At 49.1% G+C, this 22,786-nt stretch overlaps 1 protein-coding gene across 1 annotated transcript; it reads left to right on the top strand.

Annotated features, from left to right (window-relative positions):
• Positions 1-1,939: 1,939 nt before the first annotated feature.
• On the top strand, positions 1,940-19,196 carry PTCH2 (patched 2). Its single transcript, XM_006839845.1, has 22 exons — positions 1,940-1,978; positions 2,406-2,598; positions 8,908-9,097; positions 9,183-9,252; positions 9,422-9,513; positions 10,077-10,272; positions 13,345-13,466; positions 13,584-13,731; positions 13,809-13,940; positions 14,034-14,189; positions 14,275-14,367; positions 14,711-14,836; positions 14,929-15,047; positions 15,143-15,491; positions 15,607-15,919; positions 16,010-16,152; positions 16,253-16,433; positions 16,552-16,832; positions 16,938-17,075; positions 18,223-18,365; positions 18,450-18,549; positions 18,933-19,196. The coding sequence occupies exons 1-22, from the start codon at positions 1,967-1,969 to the stop codon at positions 19,194-19,196; spliced, it is 3,561 nt and encodes a 1,186-aa protein (XP_006839908.1). The 5' UTR covers positions 1,940-1,966.
• The last annotated feature ends 3,590 nt before the right edge of the window (positions 19,197-22,786 follow it).

The raw sequence follows: 22,786 nt of genomic DNA, 5'->3' as shown, positions 1-22,786 counted from the left end.
CCTCTGGACCAATAAACAACATTCTTATCAATGGAGAAAAGATTGAAGTTGTCAAGGACTTCATTCTTCTTGGATCAACCATCAATACTCATGGAAGCATAGTGCATTAGGCACATTTGCACAAAGTGTTGAAGAGAGAAAATGTCAGATTGAGGACTAAGGTGCACCTGACCCAAGCCATGGTATTCTCAATAACCTCATATGCATGTGAAAGCTGAACAGTGAATAAGGAAGACCATAGAAGAATTGATGCATTTGAGTTATGGTGTTGGAGGAGAATATTGAAAGTGCCTTGGGCTGCCAAAAGAACCAACAGATCTGTGTTGGAAGAAGTGCAGCCAGAGTGCTCCTTGGAGATCAGGATGGCCAAACTTTGTCTCTCATACTTCAGACATATTGTCAGGAGGGACCAGTCGCTGGAGAAGGATATCATGTTTGGTAAGGTGGATGATCAGAAAAAAAGAGGAAGACCCCCAGTGAGATGGACTGGCAAGGTGGCAGCATCAATGGGCTCAAGCGTGGAAACAGTGGTGAGGTTGGCCCAGGACCGGACAGTGTTTCGTTCTGTTGTGCATAGTGATGCTATGAGTCAGCACCTAACAACAACAACTGCAGGGTTGGAAGAAAAGGCATAGGTCTGGTCTCTTGTGATACAATAGTGAATAATTGTTACCAGGACTGATTGTGAGGGTTGGAAATGTAAAGGTAGACGTTTTATAGCAAGGAGGGGAGTGATTCTAGGACCATCAGGGGAGAATAGAGGAGAGCGGGACCCTACCCAGAGAAGTAGTGATGCCTGAAATGGAGACAGAGATGATGACTTGGAGAGATGGAGCAGCTGGAAACTTTAGATCCAGAGAGGGAGAGCAACTGTGTGTTGAAGACCTAGGGGGTACGGAGGGAAGGATTGCAGGGTATATATACCCTTTGGTTGGTTGATGATGCATGGAGGGGATTGTAACCATGGCAATGAGACGATATACGATAGAATGAATGAAAAATTAATGTTCTCCCATGTAAACTATCTCATAATTCACAATAAAACACTTAAGAAAAAAAAAGAAAAGGCATAGGTCTGAGGGAACTTAGAGCTGCAGTGAGATCATGCAGTACCCTGTGATCTAAGTGGTTTTGGTCTTTGGAGCTATTGTATCAGAATATCATTTTAGAGAGATGATTTTTATCTCGGTGGAGAAGTGGACTGAAGACAAAAAGCAGGGAAGTGTGAAAGGAGAAAAGTCTGGATCTTGACTTGGTCTGGAAGTATGGCCCTAATGTCGGCGGACACACCCCTTTCTCAAAAAAACAAAACAAAATAAAAAACGGCCTCTCATTTACACTTGGCCAGCACCGAGCCTTTGCGAGAGATCGTTTTTTTTCCTTCCTCCTGCAGGGCCCTCCCAGAGGCAGCGAAGATGGGGGGTTGCCCTACTTGGGTGGTCTCCCGCCCCCGCCTCCGCCTCCGCCCCCCCTTTCCCCGCGGCCCAGTTGCTTAGCAGCGACTCGGCGCACGACTCCCGGTAATTTGCCGGCCCATCAGCCAATGGGAGGGCACCGCCTGGCCGTTCCCTTTTTCTGGGGCTCTGGCGGCCGCTGCCCCACTGTTATCGCCTGGATCCGCGCTGGGTGTCTCGGGCTAGTAGTTGTGTTTGACCGCCCGAACGCGGGCTCCACTGTTCCTCTGGCTGCGGGCGACCCTCGGCAAAGGCGAAGTGCCCCAGGCTGCCCTGCCCGGCACGCTGCCCTCCCACGGCAGCCGCTGCACATCGCATCCTCTGGCTCATCGCTGCCCTCACACCCGCGGCCCCACTGAGCACTGACGCCGGGCCCGAGGCATCAGGGGACCGGGCCAGCCAGTTCACCTTATGGGGGCACCCAGATAATGCGGGTTGGGGGCGGTTGCGCCCCCATCCTGGCTAACATGGCTCGGCCACTGCCTCCCAGCTACACACCCCCAGATCGAACTATGGCTCCTCAGGTATGTAGAAGGGAAGCTGGGAAGAAGAAAGATTGGGGAACCAGATCTGTTATTCGGAAATACACAAAATATGATGTCTGCAAGTGTCGTGTGTTCACGGCTTCTGTCTGAGAACAGATGAGAGAGCGTGTGCGTGAGTCATCTGTGTCCGGGTGGCTTCTGTCCACTTGAGAACATGTATTTGTATATCTGTATTCTGTTCTCAGAAAACGGGTCTATGCCGTCCTCAAATGTGGAGGGACTGGGGAAGGATGGGCAGGAGGCTCTAAATCTCTTCCTAGGGTTAGGCTTTTGTCTATTTCATGATCTGCTTCTAGAAATCAAGAAGCTGAGCAAACTTGGCAGAGCAAGAATGTAGAGCGCCAAGTGAAGGATTTTGTACAGGTTTGAAAATGATGCCTGCCTAACCCTTCTCTTTCTATTCCAGACCCTAATTGGGAGTCTGAAGGCCCCTCTCTGGCTTCGTGCTTACTTCCAGAGCCTGCTCTTCTCTCTGGGCTGCAGGATCCAGAGACACTGTGGCAAAGTGCTCTTCCTGGGACTGCTGGTCTTTGGGGCCCTGGCATTGGGTCTCCGTGTGGCCATCATTGAGACAGACCTGGAGCAGCTCTGGGTTGAAGGTGAGTTGTGGGCACTGCATAGCTGGCTTGGGTATGGTGATACCAAAACAAGTACAGGGTGAGGAGCTGGCTCCCAAGCCCTAGTAGATTTGACCCTAGGTCTGGAGGAGCACCTGGCCCTCAGTGCTTGGGCACCTGGGAACACTTCTCCCTCCCACCCTATAAATGGACATCTGGAGATGGTAAAGTCCTGTGAATAGATGTACAGAATGTTTACCTGTGATTATATGTGTATGTGTATTCATTTAGCATTTATTTTCAACCTTTTATATGTATCTTTGAGAGTATAGAGCAATCTTCAAACTCAACTAAAAGCTTAAACAAGACCCATTTTTTTAGTAGGTTACACTTTAGCAAGGAAATTGAATAGGTGCTGAGATAAGCTATAATACAATACAAGGTAATATGTGATTATGTTGTGTAAGGAGGGCTTAAAAAAGTTCATGGAAAACTTTCATTATCTTTAAATTCCATGTTTCCATGAACATTTTGAAGCCCCATTGAACTGCTTTGGAAACCCTATACCCGGTCCTTATGAGTCGGAACTGACTCAACAGTTATATATATAAGGAAAGAGGTCTCACCTTGACCAGGAAAATCAGAAGTTAGACCTAAAACGTGAGGAAACTCAGTAAATCATCAGGCCAATCATCCAGAGAGGTCCCATGCACACAACCCCTGGACTACTTAATAGGATAGCAGTACAGGACCTGAGCTTTGAGGTCCTTTGGTTAGTAGGACCACAGGCTCACTTTCTTGACAGAAGCATTGTTGTTGTTAAACATCACTGAGTCAGTTCCAACTGTATAGGGTTTCCAAGGAGTGGCTGGTGGGTTTGAGCCACCAACCTTGCAGTTAGCAGTCCAGTGCTTATCCTACAGCACCACACTAATGGAAGCGTTGTTGTTGTTAAGTGCCGTCGAGTCGGTTTTGACCCATAGCGTCCCTGTATAGGATTTCCAAAGAGCAGCTGGTGAGATTGAACTGCCAACCTTGCAATTCAAACCGACTTTGCAGTCCAGTGTATTAACCCACAGTGCCATATTAGATAAGAATGATTCTTATTAATGCTTTCAGCTTGGCTCTTTCATAAGGCTTTTAACAAACTAGAACTCCCTTCTCTTCTTCCCTGGGAAATTTGCATTGTGGGCTTCCCCAGACCTCCCTTAGCTTTGGCCCACACCCAAAGGCAGGGCCCAGGTTAAAGGCTCACACCCTTAAGTTATTTCAAATACTGGCAAGTCCTAGGATCCAGAGCAGATGTTTCTTGGAGCCTGCTTGCCTGCCTGCCTGCCTGCCTGTTGGGCTTCCACACCCCATCCCCACCCTACCCCCAACCTCTGCAGACTCACATCCATACACACTCTAGGCCAGCCCTGCGGTCCACAGCAGATGTGCCTGCCTGCCTGCTCCTAGCCCCAGGACACACATGTGCTTACATGAACACAGACTTACCCACACCCACACCACTGCTGCTTGGGTGGTCCCAAATGACTCTTGGATTTCCACAATAGAAGTAGCCTCTCTCCCCATTCCCAACATCTTCCCCATCTGAACACTCTTTGAATCCCTATTTCCTCATCCTCTCTCCTACTCTCCAGGATGGGCTAAAATCAACGGATTTGTGCTGTTTCTATAAGGGAGGATTCTTTGTTTCAGACTATCTCTCTGCCCTGTGTTGTCTAGGTTTGGGAGTGGGGTAAAAGTAATGATACTGACTTGAAATTTTCTCTGTAGCTTGGCTTCCTACCCCCCTTTCCCCTTTTTCATAATGCACTAGGCAGTAAAGAAATAATCAAGGTCAGGACTGAAGGGTTTCCACTATTCTTCTCTCATTTTGCTAATACAGAAAAGAGAGGAAGAAACAGGACTGTAGCCATCAGAGTTCTGGGCCAGAATTCAGACTCCTCTTCTGCTTTGCGGTAGTGCATATGGAATGTAACTTGTGGTGTTTCCTGAGCCCCTTTAAAGCTAAAGGACTTAAAGGTAGATTATTCTCTAAAATAAAAATCAGAACATATTGCCCAACTAGTACTTAAAGGAATTGAAACTGTCTCTAAAATTGTAAATTCTTCCTTCTTATGCTCTCTCCATGGAGTCCCTGGGTGTGGTGCAAATGGTTAAAATGCTTAGCTGCTAACCAAAAGGTTGGAAGTTCTAGTCCACCAATCCACCAGAGAAAAGGCACATCAGAAGAGACGCTAGTAATCTGTCTGAAAACTCAAACATTGAAAACTCTGTGGAACACAGTTCAATTTATCGCATGATGTCATAATTATAATATATTGCATAAGTCAGACCCGACTCATGAAGGCAACTGGTTAGGCTCTCTTAAAATAGATTAGTCCTCTCCACCATCATGGTATTGTTTAGAATGCTTTTAGCAACATAAAAAGAAAGAAAGAGAATTTATTTATTATCCCCTATAGTAAGAGTTCTAATGGAGCTTTGGTAGTGTAGTGGTTACGAATTGGGCTGCGAACCTTAAGTTTGAAACTACCAGCCACTCCGCAGGAGAAAGATGAGACTTTCTGCTCCCATAAAGATTTACAGGCTCAGAAACCCTGTACAGGGTCACTATGGGTTGGAACCGACTCGATGGCACTTAACAACAACAACAACATAGTAAGAGTCCTGGTGTGATGCTGTAGGATAAGCTCTGGACTCCTAACCACAAGGTCAGCAGTTCAAACCCACCAGCTATTCCTCAGAAACTATATACAGGGTTGCTATGAGTTGGAACCTTCTCAAAGGCACTTAACAACAAGAGGATAGGAGAGAATGATAAGACTTTCTCTGCTCCCATAAAGATTGATAGCCTTGAAAACCCTATGCATGGTTGCTGTGAATTAGAACTGACTTGACAGTCCCTAACAGCAACAACCTAACAAAAGGATAAGAAGAAGCCTGTCAGACAGTAGCGCAGTCCCAGGTTTCAGCAACCAGGGTTCTTCGTATCTTTCCCCTAGATTATCTTCAGCATGTTGGGCTTCTGTCCTCAGACTTACCATCTTGTCCCAAGGTGGCAGCTGCAGTGGCAGAAAACAAAAACCATTCCTGTCTTCATCCAGTTGTGAAAATGAGATAGAATTTACCAGAAGCTCCTCAGCAAACACTGTGTACCATCCTTTACTTGGCAATGGAATTACCATGATTGGCTTCTTACACTAATCAAGTTTCACCCCCTAAGACTGTGGGAGAGGAGGAAAGGGTATAAGCAACTGACTTGAATCACAAACCCATTTAGAAGAAGGCCAACAAAATCAGGGTGGGTTAGAAAGGAGGAAGAAGGAACAATGAACCATCTTCCATAGGTCTCACCTTCAAATCTGCCTCCGCACTGCCCCCCTGTGGTGTACCTAAGTCTAGTCTAGTCAAATCTACTGCTAAAAACCCTTATTTCTTACTGGATTGTGAGGCTTCAGAACCAAGTACAAGCTTCTATACACATTCTAAAAACAACAAGGACCAGTTGCCATCAAGTCAGTACTGACTCATGGCAGCCCCTTGTGTGTCAGAGTAGAACTGTGCCCCATAGGATTTCAGTGGATGGTTTTTCGGAAGTAGAACGCCAGGACTTTTCTGCAGGGACACTTCTGGGTAAACTCAAACCTCCAACTCTTCATTTAGCATCCAAGCACATTAGTCACCGTTTGTACCACCCAGGGACCCCTGCACATGGTCTAGGCTCTGTAATCAAGCTCTCAGTTGCTTCTCCAACATTGTCTCTGGTTCTTCCCAATGTCACTCTCAGAGCCTCTGAGAGGATCCTGCACACATAAAGTCCCACAGCATCATTCCTGACACCTTCCTCTGGCCATCTCCTGTTCTTCATCCACAGCTCCACTTGGCACCAGAATATTTTATGATAAAATCAACAAGTCAGGCTACTCCTTTACATAGAACCTACCACGGCTCCCATTTCACTCAGAGGAAGCCTGAGTCCCTACAGTAGCTTACAAGCCACTACCTGTGAAATTTCTGGACCAACGATTATGAACATTTCTGAGGGCCATGATACATATTACAATATTATTTTCCCCCAAAATTATACGCTCATGCTAGATCAATATGCATTAGTGGGTGCTGTCATTTTTTCAATTCCAGTGTCTCCTTCCCCAGATCTCTCCCTTCCTCCTCTTTTCTTTCAATCCTTTCTCATTCTTCCATCACATCATTTCTCTCCCACCAACTACTGAATAATAACTCTGTGGTGTCCTAGGATAAGCACTCGACCTCAAGGCCCGGTTAAACTGCAAGGTCATTGGTTCAAACTCACCAGCCACTCCTCAGAAACCCTATATAGGGTCACTATGAGTTGGAATCAACTCAATGGCACTTAACAACAACAACAACCTACACTTACTGTGTGCCAGGCAACTTCCTAAGTACTTTCCCTGCATTGGTTCTAATTCTATAATAACCCATGAAGATAGACATTGTTCCCATTTTACAGATAGAACATTGAGGCTCAAAGAGCCTAATTTACCAAAGTCATAGAGTAAGTGTCAGAGTTAGGGCTCAAAGCCAGGTCTTTGTGTACAGAGCCTGTGTCGCCTCTTGCCTACACAATACATCCCAGCTTATCTGTCGTCATCTTTGTCAGCTGAGGTTTCTCTTTTCTCCTCATTTTTTTCTGTATGGCTCTTTGTTCTTTTTGAATTTGTATTTTAAATTCTCAGTGTTCCTTTCTCCTGCTTCCTTACTAAATTTATCTGAGTTCCTTCCTTCCCCTTAAGAAATTCACTTCCTTCCCCTTAAGAAATCCACTTATTAAATTTATCTTGAGTTCCTTCCTTCCCCTTAAGAAATCCACTTCTCTCTGTCTTCTCCTCCTTTCCCTGCACTTGGCACCCTCTGACCTTGCACTAGAGAGGGGGCATGTGGATGGTGGAGGAAGAAAAAGAGCAGGTGGGATTTGATGGTAGAGTGGACGAGGTGACTGGGAGGCAGTATTCATGAGGGGAAGACTGGGAGTGTGACTTGGGTTGGAGGAGATGGAGATGGTGAAAATGTGGCTAAATCTTGTGTTGGGAGGGTTACCAAGGATTTGGGGCTCTCATGAGTGAGAGTATATTCGTTTGAGAAAAGGATTGGGGAAGCATGCTGATGCAGCATGGTGCCCAAGTCTTGGAAACACAGTACATGTCGGCCCCAGAGGTGGCAGTGATTCACAGGAAGAGGCCCCCAGAAAGATGGACTGAGTCTGAGACTAGACCACAAAGCCTCCAGGGATGGGATTGTCTCTGGCCCTCTCTGTCCTCCAAACCCTCCCGATATCCCCACCCCCAGTTCCAGAGTGTGACACCATGGCCTGCAGAAGGCCAAACTTAAGGGACTTTTAAGATAAAGGAGAGTAAGACCGGCCTAGCACTGGGCCCCATCATCTGGGCAGTGAGGCTGATGAAAGGAATGTATCTGGAACCTTCTGGAACCACTGATTCCACATATTTGTTGACTGAGTGAAACTGCATATCACACCTGACCCTCCCCCTTGCCAGTGCCTCACAGACCCATTATGGCAGGCACTTGCATCCCCACACCCTTCCCAGAACAGTTTGCCAAGGGTTATGTGGCTGCACATCACTGGTTGGGGCAGCTGAACTAGGAAGCACCCTGAACCCTGCTGTTTGTTGTTGTGTTCCGGCTCATAGCAGCACTGCCTGGCTGTGTGTGTTCTCACGTCAGGTTTGAGCCCGTTGTTGCAGCCACTGTGTCAGTCCATCTCGTGAAGACCTTTTGCTAACCCTCCACTTTACCAAGCATGGATATCCTTCTCCAGGGACTGGTCCCTCCTGATAACATGTCCTCTTAGTTGTTTTTGTTGTTAAGTGCCGTCGAGTCGGTTCCGACCCATAGTGACCCTGTATAAGATTTCCTAGGAGTAACTAGTGAGCTTGAACCGCCAACCTTGCAATTCAAACAGCTTTTGCAGTCAGCCCTCATATCAGCCCATTTTCTCCCTGCTTGTCCTCCCCACCAGACCAGAAAGGGACTGTGTAAGGGCTTCCTTACCAGGCCACCCCATAACCCCAGTCCTGGCTGATCTCTCATTTTTAAGTTATATGCCCCAAACCCAGCCAACCTGGTTCATGCTTATACCCTAGGCCCACACAAGAGAGTCACTATACCCAAGTGAGGCCTCTCCCCTTCTTCCCTGGCAGAGTTCCGCATTCTGAATGCAGGGGCTTGGAGAGTCCAGCTTGGGCCATGACAGAGCCATCAGGGAGAAGGCAAGGGCTCCTCTTAGCAGATGGGAGGCCTCACTGGGGGGAGCTCTACCTCTGCCTTCTCTCCTGTGTCTGGTAGTGGGCAGCCGGGTGAGCCAGGAACTGCACTACACCAAGGAGAAGCTGGGGGAGGAGGCTGCATACACCTCCCAGATGCTGATACAGACTGCACGCCTGGAGGGGGAAAACATCCTCACTCCTGAGGCACTGGGCCTCCACCTCCAGGCAGCCCTCACCGCCAGCAAAGTGCAAGTCTCACTCTATGGAAAGTAAGTGGCAGAGCCCTTGCAGCTGGGGGCGAGGGGTGCTCTGCCAGGGCTCTTCTGTTGATCCCTGTGCCCCTGGCTGTTACAGGTCTTGGGATTTGAACAAAATCTGCTACAAGTCAGGAGTTCCCCTCATTGAAAATGGAATGATTGAGCGGGTGAGTGTGCTGAGCTGTCCCCTGAGACAGGGTAGATGTGGAAACTTTTGTAGTCGGCAGACCTCACAGAGGCTCCAGGAGGCTAAGGGCTGCGGGATAGCCTACAAAAGTTGGGAGGAAAGAAACCCAGAGGCAGCACTGAAGTGTCCTGGGGTGTCTGTCCGTGCAGATGATCGAGAAGCTGTTTCCATGTGTGATCCTCACCCCCCTCGACTGCTTCTGGGAAGGAGCCAAGCTCCAAGGGGGCTCTGCCTATCTGCCGTGAGTACCACCACGGGCCCTCCTGAGGCCCTAGTTTTTGACTCTCCGGGGGAATTTCCTTGGCTGAACAAACCATCCAAAGTCCTTATTTCTGCCTAGGCCAGGATCAGAACCTTGGCTCAGCCAAGGCTCTGCCCACATCCTCCTTCCCCACACCCCCAATATTTAGACAAAACATGGAGGCCCCTAAAGTATAAGAGACCTCTAAAGTATAAGAGAGATTCTAGCTAGGTATCAGCTAAACTATTGCCCAGGCCAGAAAGAAAACCTTATAGGTATTAGAAGGTTTAGGTATTAGAAACAAGAATAGATGGCATGAGATGAATTTAGGGGATTTTCTGGGCCCTTTCTGTGTACCCTAACTACTTGTACTTGTCATAATGTCTGACTCGACTCCTATGCCCATCCACAGCTCACCACAGCAGCCTAATAGACTGGTACCATCTGGGAGCTCTGGGAAGCTGAGATAAATGAACTGATGGGAAGAGGAGGCAAGGGTATGGTGTGGGCCCTCTTAGCGGCAGTGAGAGGGTGGAAATTGACCCCTAATCCTCTCTCCTCAGGGGTCGCCCTGATATCCAGTGGACCAACCTGGACCCAGAGCAGCTGCTGGAGGAGCTGGGCCCCTTTGCCTCCCTCGAGACCTTCCGGGAGCTGCTGGACAAAGCGCAGGTGGGCCAGGCCTATGTGGGGCGGCCCTGCCTGCACCCTGATGACCTCCACTGCCCACCTAGTGCCCCCAACCATCACAGCAGGCAGGTGGGTTCCAGCCCAGATCATCTAGGGAGGGGCTGTTTTCTTTCCTTTATCCTCATCACATGTTCCTCTGTTCTAGCAGACAGCAGGTTTTTATCTTTGCTCTGCCCCCATTTCCTGGGTAATGTGACTCTGCCCCAGACGCAAGAATGTTGTTTCCACTCAGTTCCCTTAAGAAACCTTCAAGTGAGTTCCAGACAAGGCTGGACTTTATCATGATAAATTTGTACAAGGAAACTATAAGCAAAATAGTTAAGCACCAGTGTTACACCTAATTTCCCAAGTGTCCACAAGGCCTTGTGAGCATGGTACCAAAAAACCCAAATCAAACCAATTGCCACTGAGTAGCAACTAAACAACAGTAGAACTGCCCCCATGAGGTTTCCAAGGCGGTAGTCTTTACAAAAGCAGACTGCCACATCTTTCTCCTGTGGAGCAGCTGGTGGATTCCAACTGTCAGCCTTTCTGTTAGCAGCTGAACACTTTAACCACTGCACCACAACGACTGTTTGTGACTGAGGTGTTACTGTTGTTTTCAAATGCCATCAAGTCGATTCCAACTCCTAGCGACCTTATGCACAACAGAACAAAACACTGCCCGGTTCTGTGACATCCTCACAATTCTTCTTAAGCTTGAGCCCATTGCTGCTGCCACTGTGCCAGTCCATCTTGTTGGTCATCTTCCTCTTTTTCGTTGCTCTTCTGCTTTACCAAGCATGCTGTCCTTCTCCAGGAACTGGTCCCTCCTGATATTATATCCAAAGTAGGAGAGACAAAGTCTAGTCATCCTGACTTCCAAGAAGCATTCTGGTTGTATTTCTTCGAACCCAGACTTGTTTGTTCTTCTGGCAGTCCATGGTACTTTTAATATTCCCCTCCAACACCATAACTCAAATGCATCAATTCTTCTGCAGTCTTCCATATTAACTGTCCAACTTGCACATGCATTTGAGGCTATTGAAAATATCATGACTTTAAGGGTCAGGTGCACATTTTTGCTGTTGAACACTTTAAAGAAGTCTTGTGCAGCAGATTTACCTAATGTAATACATCTTTTGGTTTCTTGACTATGGCTTCCATGAGTGTTAAGTCAAGCGAAATGAAGTCTTTGACACATTCAATCTGTTCTCTGTTTATGATGATGTTATTTATTCCTGCAGTGGTGAGGATTTTTATTTTCTTTACATTGAGGTGCAACCCATATCAAAGGCTGTGGTCTTTGATTTTCATCAGTAAGGATTTTAAGTCCTCTTCATTGTCATCAAGCAAGGTGATGTTATCTGCATATCTCAAGTTGTTAATGAGTTTTCCTTCAGTTCTGATGCCACGTTCTTCTTCATATAATCCAGCTTCTTGGATTATTTACTCTGCATATAGATTGACTAAGTTTGGTGAAAGAATACTACCCTGGTGGACACCTTTCCAGATTTTGAACCATTCGTTGGACCCCTGTTCTGTTCGAACTACTGTGTCTTGGTCTATATACAGCTTCCTCATGAGCAACATTAAGTATTCTGGAATACTCATTCTCCACAGTGTTGTCCATAATATGTCATGATCCACACAGTCAAAAGCCTTTGCATAGTCAATAAAGCACAGGTGAACATCTTTCTGATATTCCTGCTTTCAGCCAAGATCTATCTGTTGTCAGCAATGATACCCCTTGTTCCACATCCTTGTCTGAATCTAGCTTGTACTGTTGCAGCTGTTCTTTAATTATCTTAGCAAAATTTTACTTGCAAGTGATATTAATGATATTGTGTGATGATTTCTGCTTTTACGTTAGGTCACTTGTCTTTGGAAGGGGCACAAATACGAATCTCTTCCAATCAGGTGGCTAGGTAACTGTCTTCCAAATTCCTTGACATAGATTGAGTGAGTGCCTACAATGCTGCCTAAGTTTGTTGAAAGATTTCAATTTGTATTTCATCAATTCCCAGATCCTTGTTCTTTGCCAGTGCCTTGGACTTTTTTGCCAATGAACTTTGGACTTCTTCCTTCAGGATCATTGGCTCTTGAAATGGTTGCACATCAGTCATTTATTTTTGGGTACAGCGACTCTGTACTCCTTCCATCTTCTTTTGCTGCTTTCTGCATCATTCAATATTTTGCTCATAGAAACCTTCAGTATTGCAAGTCAAGGCTTGAATTTTTTCCTCAGTTCTTTCAGCTTGAGAAAAGCTGAGCATGTTTTTCCCTTTTGGTTTTCTAACTCTAGATCTTTACACATTTCATTATAATATTTGACTTTGTATTCAGGAGCTGCCTTTTGAAATTTCTGTTCAGCTCTTTACCTCCTCATTTCTTCCATTTGTTTTAGCATCTGTATGCAGGAGAGTGAGTTTCAGAGTCTCTTCTGACATCCATTTTGGTCCTTTCTTTCTTGCCTTAATGACCTTTTGCTTTTTTCCTGAATGATGTGCTTGATGTCATCCCACAACTCTTATGGTCTTCAGTCATTAGTGTCTAACTCATCAAATCTGTTCTTGAGATGGTCTCTAAATTCAGGTGGGATATACACACGGTCATATTTTGGCTCTCGCAAGCTCGTTTTCATTTTCTTCAACCTGAACTTGCATATGAGCAGTTGATGTTGTTCCATAGTCTGCCCCTGGCCTTGTTTTGGCTGGTGATATGGAACTTTTCCACTGTTTCTTTCCATGGAAAGCGGATGTGGTGGTTGTTGTTAAGTGCCATTGAGCCGGTTCCGACCCATAGTGACCCTGTATAGGGTTTCCGACGACCTGCTGGTGAATTTGAACCACCTACCTTGCAGTTCAAACCAACATTGTGGTAGAGTACTTATTTTACAGCACCACACCAGGACTCCATGCCAACTCCCAGCAACCTAATTCTAATCTCAGGCATCTGCTCCCTCTTGTGGCCACCTGTCTATAAGATACTAGCTGGTCACTTACGGAGTAGGCAGGAGGCTCCAAATGGTTATCTACACATTAGACTTCAGAGTTCTGTGACAGGCATGGTCCCAGGAGGTGTAAGCCCAGGGACCCCCGTTATCTCAGGTAAATTACCCACAACCTTGAGTGACAGACTTTATTTCCTGCCCCTGTTTAGGCTCCCAATGTGGCTCAGGAGCTGAATGGTGGCTGCCATGGCTTCTCCTACAAGTTCATGCGCTGGCAGGAGGAATTGCTGCTGGGAGGCATGACCAGAGACCCCCAAGGACAGCTTTTGAGGTAGGGCCTCGTCTCGTTTAAGAGTTGGCAAAGGGACCCTGCCAGAAGCTGCCTGCACCACCGCCATCCCTGTGATAGGGCCAGCTCTAACCCCTGGTTCACCTACACCCCCTCCAGAGCAGAGGCCCTGCAGAGCACTTTCCTGCTGATGAGTCCTCGCCAGCTCTATGAGCACTTTCGGGGTGACTACCAGACACACGACATTGGCTGGAGCGAGGAGCAGGCAGGCCTTGTCCTGCAGGCCTGGCAGCGGCGCTTTGTGCAGGTCAGTGTGGACATCCTGGTGGACTGCCCTGAGGCTCCTCCCTGTCCCACCCACTCAGACCCACCCTGTCTCTCCAGCTGGCCCAGGAGGCCCTGCCCCAGAACTCCACTCAGCAGATCCACGCCTTCTCCTCCACCACCCTGGATGACATCCTGCAGGCCTTCTCTGAAGTCAGTGCTGCCCGTGTGGTGGGAGGCTATCTTCTCATGGTGGGTCCTGTTTCCTGCACTTTGCCCCAACCTCTACCAGTGCCCATACAGGGAGCTTTGGTGTGAGACATGGCCTCTCCCTCCCTCCCACAGCTGGCCTATGCCTGTGTGACAATGCTGCGATGGGATTGTGCCCAGTCCCAGGGTGCTGTGGGCCTGGCTGGGGTGCTGCTGGTGGCCCTGGCTGTGGCCTCCGGCCTCGGGCTCTGCGCACTGCTTGGCCTTGCCTTCAATGCCGCCACTACCCAGGTACACCAGGGCCAGAGGGCAGACTTGGATGACTACAGTCCAAGCTGCACAGTTCCTCCAACTGCCCACCCCTCTGCCCCTTCAGGTGCTGCCCTTCTTAGCATTAGGCATTGGCGTGGACGACATATTCCTACTGGCGCATGCTTTTGCGGAGGCTCCACCGGGCACTCCCCTCCAGGTGAGCCCTCCTCCAACCTGCACTCCTTGGAGCCAATTCCACAGAGAGGTTAAAAAGCTGGTGTGTCAAATGACTTTAAGTTGATAACTAACCTCTCTACACCTCAGTTTCTTCATCTGTAAAAGAGGATGATACCAGAAGGGTGGTTGTGTGCATTTAGTGAGGTAGTCCGGGGCAAGTGCTTAGAACAGTGCCTGACACCTACTTGGTATTCAATTAATATTAGTTGCTCCGTTAGTACTGTCTTACCTCTACCATTTCAAGTTCCTGAGCCTCCGCATCACCCTACCCTGAGGACCCCTGGTCCCCTCCCCTGTAACTGGAGGACACCCCTATCCTACAGGAGCGCACGGGTGAGTGTCTGCAACGCGCGGGCACCAGTGTCGCGCTCACGTCCATCAACAACATGGTCGCCTTCTTCATGGCCGCCCTAGTGCCTATCCCTGCACTGAGGGCCTTCTCCCTGCAGGTGAGGCCTCACAGATTGGCCCAGGCTCGGGGTGGGCTCTGGCACTGGGGCAGGCTTCATCCAGCCCTTGTAACCCTCCTGTCCACCCTCAGGCAGCCATGGTGGTTGGCTGCAACTTTGCAGCCGTGATGCTTGTCTTCCCAGCCATCCTCAGCCTGGACCTGCGCCGCCGCCACTGCCAGCGCCTCGATGTGCTCTGCTGCTTTCCGAGGTACCGCCCCTGCAGCTTCCGGCCCAGCCAGCCCTTCCTCCCGATCCCTCCCACCATTCCTGACGAGTATGTCAGCCACTCTGTGCCTCTTTCAGCCCCTGTTCTGCTCGAGTGATCCAAATTCTGCCTCAGGAGCTGGGGGACAGGACAGTCCCAGTGGGCATTGCCCACCTGACTGCCACGGTTCAAGCCTTTACCCACTGTGATGCTAGCAGCCAGCATGTGGTCACCATCCTGCCTCCCCAAGCCCACCTGGCACCCCTACCTTCTGACCCACTGGCCTCTGAGCTTTTCAGTCCAGGAGGTTCCACACGGGACCTTCTAGGCCAGGAAGAGGGGACAAGGCAAAAGACAGCCTGCAGGTCCCTGCCCTGTACTCGCTGGAATCTTGCCCATTTTGCCCGCTATCAGTTTGCACCCCTGCTGCTCCAACCACACACCAAGGTAAGACCCAGAGTTGGTGGAATGGGGCCAGACAGAGGCTTGAATGTCTCTGGGCTCCAAGGAGGGTGGAAGGCCTAGTCTGAGCCTTCAGCTTAGCTGCCATTTCCCTGTACAGGCCCTGGTGCTGGGGCTCTTTGGGGCTCTTCTGGGCCTGAGCCTCTATGGAGCAACTCTCGTACAGGATGGCCTTGCTCTGACCGACGTGGTACCTCGGGGCACTAAGGAACATGCCTTCCTGAGCGCCCAGCTCAGGTACTTCTCCCTGTATGAGGTTGCCCTGGTGACCCAGGGTGGCTTTGACTACGCTCACTCCCAACGTGCCCTCCTTGATCTGCATCAGCACTTCAGTTCCCTCAAGGCTGTGCTGCCCCCACCGGCCACTCAGGCACCCCGCACCTGGCTACACTATTACCGCAACTGGCTACAGGGTGAGAGAGGAGGGGCCCGCGGGGAGGGCTGCTACAGGGAGAAGTCCTATGGGCCACAGGCTGACCACCCCTCTCCTGTTCTCCCCCCAGGAATCCAGGCTGCCTTTGACCAAGACTGGGCTTCTGGGCGCATTACCCACCACTCCTACCGCAATGGCTCAGAGGATGGGGCCCTGGCCTACAAGCTGCTCATCCAGACCGGGAATGCCCAGGAGCCCCTGGATTTCAGCCAGGTGGGCAGAGGCCTGCAAGGGTCAGGAAGCACACCACAGTGCTAGGTCTCATGGGCCAGGCTGCTGGGGCCTGTACCCACAGTCCTCTCGCCTTCTGCAGCTGACCACAAGGAAGCTGGTGGACAAGGAAGGCCTGATTCCCCCAGAGCTCTTCTATGTGGGACTGACGGTGTGGGTGAGCAGTGACCCCCTGGGTCTGGCAGCCTCACAGGCCAACTTCTACCCGCCACCCCCCGAATGGCTGCATGACAAGTACGACACCACCGGGGAGAACCTTCGCAGTGAGTGCTCAGTGCTCCTAGTGAGAACCTCAGCCTCAGCCCACAAGGACCCCCAACTGCTTGTCTGCCTCTGCCCACTGCCCACCTGCCTCTCCCTGCTCTCCCCTCCCCTCCACAGTCCCGGCAGCCCAGCCCCTGGAGTTTGCCCAGTTTCCCTTCCTGCTGCGCGGCCTCCAGAAGACAGCAGACTTTGTCGAGGCCATCGAGGGGGCCAGGGCAGCGTGCGCAGAGGCAGGCCAGGCCGGGGTGCGTGCCTACCCCAGTGGCTCCCCCTTCCTCTTCTGGGAGCAGTACCTGGGCCTCCGGCGCTACTTCCTGCTGGCCGTCTGTATCCTGCTGGTGTGCACTTTCCTCGTCTGTGCCCTGCTGCTGCTCAATCCCTGGACAGCAGGCCTCATAGTGAGTATTTGCAGGGTGTGTCAGAAAGACCCAGTGGCACTACCCACCCCTCTGCCCTCCAGAGTCCTCTTCCCAGGAGCCCTGGCTGAGCCCTACCATCTGCAGGTACTGGTCCTGGCGATGATGACTGTAGAGCTCTTTGGCATCATGGGCTTCCTAGGCATCAAGCTGAGCGCCATCCCCGTGGTGATCCTCGTGGCCTCTGTAGGCATTGGCGTCGAGTTCACAGTCCACGTAGCCCTGGTGAGCACAGGCCCCCAGGGGAGGGGAGGTCAGCTCTTTCTCTTTCCAACAGGTGTTTATCACGCACCTACTAAGGGTTGGGGTTACAATAGCAACACAAGCTTTTCTTTCAAGGAGTGTGCATTTTAGGGCATAGGGAGAGACAACAAACCGGTAAACAAGCAGTCTTTCAATATAAAGGAGGGGTCACAGGCTTGACTGGAGTGGGCTAAGGATGGGGTGGAAGGTGAGAACATGGGAAACAACAGTTCTTTTGAATGGTTTGTTGTGAAGGGAATCAGAGAAAGTGGGTGGTAGGTAGCTGGACAGCAATGTGGATGACAAATCAAGGATTTTACAAAGATGGAGAGATACTAGAACTGATGGAAGGCATGAGCCTCACTCTCTTAAGACCTCATGCTTTTAGCAGAGGCAGGAGTGGGCAGCAGCGGTGGGCACCACGGTCCAGCTGGAAGCCCCAACACACACCTCACAAATAGCTCACTTGGGGCATTAAAACAGCATGCAGAAAAGTACAAAGAGCTCAAAATCCTCGCAATGCCACCCTGAGAGGTGATCATCCTTCTAGTCCAGGGCTCAGTAAACTTTCTGTGAAGGGTTTTTAAGGTCTCTGTCCTGCTCTAAGGAGCACTGATGTAGGATAAGCACTGGACTATAACTCCAAGGTCAGCAGTTTGAATCCACCAGTGACTCCACAGTAAGGAGATGAGGCTTTCTGCTCCTGTAAAGATTTACAGCCTCAGCAGCCACAATCACTCGATGGCAGAGAGCTTGGTTTTCAGTCTGAGTCCCACCTCTGCCGTGACTCTGCCATTATAGGATAACAGTAGCCATACATAGTAGGTAAATGATTGGGTGTGACTGTGTTTCAACAAAACTTTATTTACAAAAACAGGTGATGGGCTATAGTTTACTGACCCCCTTCTAGATACTTCTCTGTAGCTAAGATCATCAGACACATCTGCAGAGCGTAAACCTCAATGAGCTCACACCCGCTTCCTAGACAGTCCCCACAAACTCAGTTCTCCTGGCCCTTAGGTCCTTCTAAGAGCCAAGGGAGCGCTGGGGTCAGAGGAGTAGAAGCTGGGGATGTGCAGGACCCCAGGTTGGCAGAGGAACACAGCTCCAGAACCACATTGTTCTTTAGGGCTTCCTGAACACCCAAGGGAGCCGGAACCTTCGGGCTGCCCGAGCCTTGGAGCACACATTTGCCCCTGTGACCGATGGGGCCGTCTCCACGTTGCTAGGTCTGCTCATGCTTGCTGGTTCCAACTTTGATTTCATCGTGAGGTAGAGAAGGGCACAGGGCAAGGAGGCGGGGCCTGCTGGCATTGGTGCAGGGCCCAGCCAGCCTGACCACCCCACTCTGCCTAGGTACTTCTTCGTGGTGCTGACGGTCCTCACACTCCTGGGCCTCCTCCATGGGCTCGTGCTGCTGCCTGTACTCTTGTCCATCCTGGGCCCCCCACCAGAGGTGACCACCCCTCTGCTCCTAGCCAGGGTGTTGGGTGGAGACAGGCAAGGGAAGGGACAGAACCTGGACAGGATGCCCTCAGTGGCTAGCAGACGGCTTAGCTCACAAGGACCCTTCCCAACTGAAGACTGCAGCCTCTTCCTTCTCCCCTGCCCCTCAGCCCTCCTGGTTTTTGAATGGCTCCCTCCTCAGCTTTTTAAGACCTAGAACAAAGAGCAAGGTTTGCCCTAGTCCCTTGTCAGCTCTAGTATCCTGCTCTAGGCCAACAAGGGCCCCATTTTCCCAACAGTCATGGGCAGGGAAGAGGGGAGGTACCAGGGAGTACCAGAGGGGACTTGTGGCCCACGAGCACCTGGACTAACTGGGCTGGCCTCTCCCTCCAGGTGGTACAGATATACAAGGAGAGCCCAGAAGTCCTGAGTCCCCAGGCTCCACCAGGAGGGCTCAGGTGGGGGGCAACCCCCAGCCTGCCCCAGGGCTTTGCCAGAGTGACTACCTCCATGACCGTGGCCCTGCACCCACCCCCACTGCCTGGAGCCTATATCCACCCCACCTCTGAGGAGCCTGCTTGGCCCCCTGCTACCCCTCCAGCTGCCAGTGTCCCCAGCAACCTAACTTCAAGGGGATCGTGTGCAGCTACTGGGTGAAAAGATGACTGAAGCCTGGAGACCCTGCTGGCCCCCAGGAAGCATGGCTGGGGTGTCAGGATGGACTCCTGTGGGTCCTGCTGCTGCTGTTACTGTCTGCATCCCGTCCAGCCATTAGCAGCCCTGCACACCCCAGGGCCTGTGTGTGTAAGTGTGTCTGTCTCTGTCTGGAGAGGTGTGTGTACATGTGTCTCAGAAGTGCCTGGGCCTGGGGAGGAGGGTGGGGTGGAAGCCAGCACTTGAAGCTGCAGTGCAGCCTGTCCCCTGCTCTGCCCACCTCCACTGCTGCCCTCCTGAGGGACCCTCTAGCACCCTGGGCCAGTCTCAGAGCCCCCACTGCTTGGTGCCCACTCCCCCAGGTAGGCTCTCTTTATTCCTGCCCACCTTCAGTCACATAAATTATTTATATGAAGAGGTTTATTTTTGTAGTTTGTATAGATGTTAGCTATGCTGAAAGTTTTATTTTTAAAGAGTAAAATATATTCTATATGAACTCATCACAAATGACTTCAGTGCTTTTCTTCCCAGCAGTGTTGGGAGTTTGCAATTGGAGCTTAGATATTGGAGGATCACATAAATTTGATGTATTTATTCACCTGTGAAGATGATGTATTTATTCATCAAGTGAAGATGATGATGCTCAGTAAATATTTATTGGTCATAGACTTGGTAACAGGATCTGGGTTAGTACTTAGAATACAAAAATGATATTTTCTTGGTATCAAACTCTATTGTGTGACTCAAAGTCATCATATTCCAGCCGTACCCACCTCTGCAGACTCTTCTCCCACCCTCCTGTTTCAATGGCACAAGGGAACAAAGCCAGACTGCAACAGTGAGAGGCCAAAAGTAGACAAGATGAGGACAGCAAAGTCTGGGGAGATAATTTGGAGGTTTGTAGACAGAAGGAAAGGAGCGAGGGCCCTCACTAACCTCCAAGGCCAAGGTTTCCATAAGTCAGCAGGTGACCTGGGGACCCAGAGACAAACCCCCAGGGGCTGAGGTAGGGGACCAGTACCATTTGTCAATTCCAACACATGGTGACTCCCCCATGATCAGGAACAGGACTGCTTCACAGAGTGTTTCAGAAGTAGATCATCAGATTGTTCTTCCCAGGTGCTTCTGGGTGGACTCAGATCAAGCCTCGTAACTTTCAGGCAGCAGCTGAGTGTGCGTTAGCCTTTTACATCACCCAGCCGAAACCAGGTCTGTTGCTGGAGTCAATCCCAATCCCAGGGTAGAACTGCTCCGTAGGGTTTTCTTGACTATTATCTTTAGAGAAGCAGTTTCCAGGCCTTTCTTCAGTAACGCTGCCATGTGGGTTTGAACTACCAACCTTTAGGTTAACAGTTGAGAGCAAATCATTTGCGCTACTCTGCTAGCAACCAGTGAGGGCTCTGGATTCAAACTCCAAGCTGAACAGCCCCATACTACAAAGGCTTTGGAGAGTCTGGTCACACCCCTGCACTAGAGAACAGAACTTCACCTGATGGAGTGAGGAGATCTTTTATCATCCTTCCCCACCAGTCCCTTGGCTCAGTCTCAGCTAACACACACCTCCTGAGTTCCAGTCACCCACTCACCACAAAAAAAATGACCCCACCCTGAGATCACTGCCCTCTCACACCCAACCTACCTCCATATGCCAGGATTTGTTTCCCAGCCATGGTCATACTTCAACAAAAATTTAAAACCTACTGTAGTTGAATCAACATTAAAATATGAGAGTGAGTGAAAAACTGCTATAAAATCATCGAAACTTACATTGAAAATAGCAAAATCTGAAGCTATTATTTCTTTACATACCCTCCATCTAGGTTTAAGCATTTTTAAAGGTGGTGTTTGCATCTCACCAACCTGAAGAATTCTGCACTCTTAGATTTATACCACATCAGAACAGTTTTAGGTTCCTTTTAAATGTTTTTTGAGTTTGGGGAACAAAAAAGTCTGAAGGGACAAGATCTGGGCTATAGGATGGATGGGGTAACAAAATTTTCCTAAGACAGCCCTTTGCTACCTTGGGAGAGGCTTTTTCTCACCAGTGCAGATTTCTGTTTTCCTTAAAACTTATTCAAAATAGGCCCCAATGATCATCCTGTGCCCTTGGACAAAATCTATCAATATTACCCTTTGGAAATCCAAAAACAAAAAATAAATTCTCTGTAATCTTCTGAGCTAACTCCTCAACTTTGAATTGAGCTGGCCCAGCAGATCCCGTTGGAAGCCATTGTTTTGAAGGCACCCAACAGAGACTGCCAAATATATTTCTGAGAGACCTTATCTACAGTCATCATTGATCAAAGAGACGTGTTTAAACATATTTTGTTATGGGTAAACTCACGCACATGTGAACTGGAACCCTAGTTGTTGTTAAGTGCTGTTGAATCAGTTTTGACTCATAGCGACTTTGTATAGGGTTTTCAGGTGGCAGCTGGTGAGTTTGAATTGCCAACCTTGTGGTTCACAGTCCAGGGCTGATCCACAGTGCCACATCAGGACATGGGACCCTAATAGCAATCCTTTTTTACTTACTCTCATAGCTAAAAAAGAAAAGAGAAGCAGGTTGTTGACTTGGAATTCAGCACTGCCCAAGAGACAGTGACTGAATTAGGACTCAGTAATGCTTAAGAGTTTTAGTGTGGTGCTGTAGAATAAGCATTGGACTGCTATCCATGAGGTCAATGGCTCAGACTCACCAGTTGCTCCTTGTAAACCCTATATGGGGTCACTAAGAATAGGAACCGCCTCAATGTGTTCATCTGTAGGGGGCTCCCGCCCATGAGGATTTTAAATAATTTGTGTAAGAAATGATGTGGACATCATTCACAATAGACAATAGATAGAAATAGCTCAATTGTCCATCAACAGGTGAATGAATAACAAAATTTAGTCGTGGTGGTAAGTTCCATCAAGTTGGTTCTGACTCAGAGTGACCCTGTATAGGGTTTCTGAGAAGCCACTCATGGTTCGTAGTCAAGTGCTTATCCTATAGCCCCATACCAGTACTCCAAAATGTGGTATATACATACAATGAAATATTATTCAGCCATAAAAAGGAGTTCTTATACATGCTCACCACCACTCATCTATCAGTTTGTCATACGGTGAGTTGCTGTGATTCTGAAAACTATGCCACCGGTATTTTAAATACCAGCAGGGTCACCCATGGAGGACAGGTTTCAGAGGAGCTTCCAGATGAAGATGGGCTAGGAAGAAAGAGTGATGAACTACTTCCAAATATTTAGTCACTGAAAACCTTATGAATAGCAGAGAAACACGTCAAGATATACCGCCAGAAAATGAGCTCATCAGGTTGGAAGGCACTCAAAATGTGACTGGGGAAGAGCTGCCTCCTCAAAGTAGAGTTGACTGTGATAACGCAAATGGAGTAAAGCCCGTGGGAGAAAAGCCTGTGGGACTTTCATTTGCTGCTGGGGCACAACTTAAAATGAAGAGAAACAGCTGTAAACATCCATTGAAAATCAGAACATGCAATGTACGAAGTATGAATCTGGGAAATCTGGAAGCTGTAACAAATGAAATGGACCACATAAACATTGATATCTTAGGCATTAGTGAGTTGAAATGGA

This window comes from Chrysochloris asiatica, unplaced genomic scaffold (assembly GCF_000296735.1).
Source record: "Chrysochloris asiatica unplaced genomic scaffold, ChrAsi1.0 scaffold00026, whole genome shotgun sequence".
Classification (NCBI taxonomy): Eukaryota; Metazoa; Chordata; class Mammalia; order Afrosoricida; family Chrysochloridae; genus Chrysochloris; species Chrysochloris asiatica.
Note: the sequence above shows the minus strand (reverse complement) of the source record. Positions and strands in the feature narration are given on the sequence as shown.

Coding starts and splice junctions, on each gene's coding strand:
- PTCH2 (XM_006839845.1), top strand. Junction 9,514..10,076: donor GGGGGCTCTGCCTATCTGCC/GTGAGTACCACC, acceptor CTCTCTCCTCAG/GGGTCGCCCTGATATCCAGT. Junction 13,467..13,583: donor CCCCAAGGACAGCTTTTGAG/GTAGGGCCTCGT, acceptor CACCCCCTCCAG/AGCAGAGGCCCTGCAGAGCA.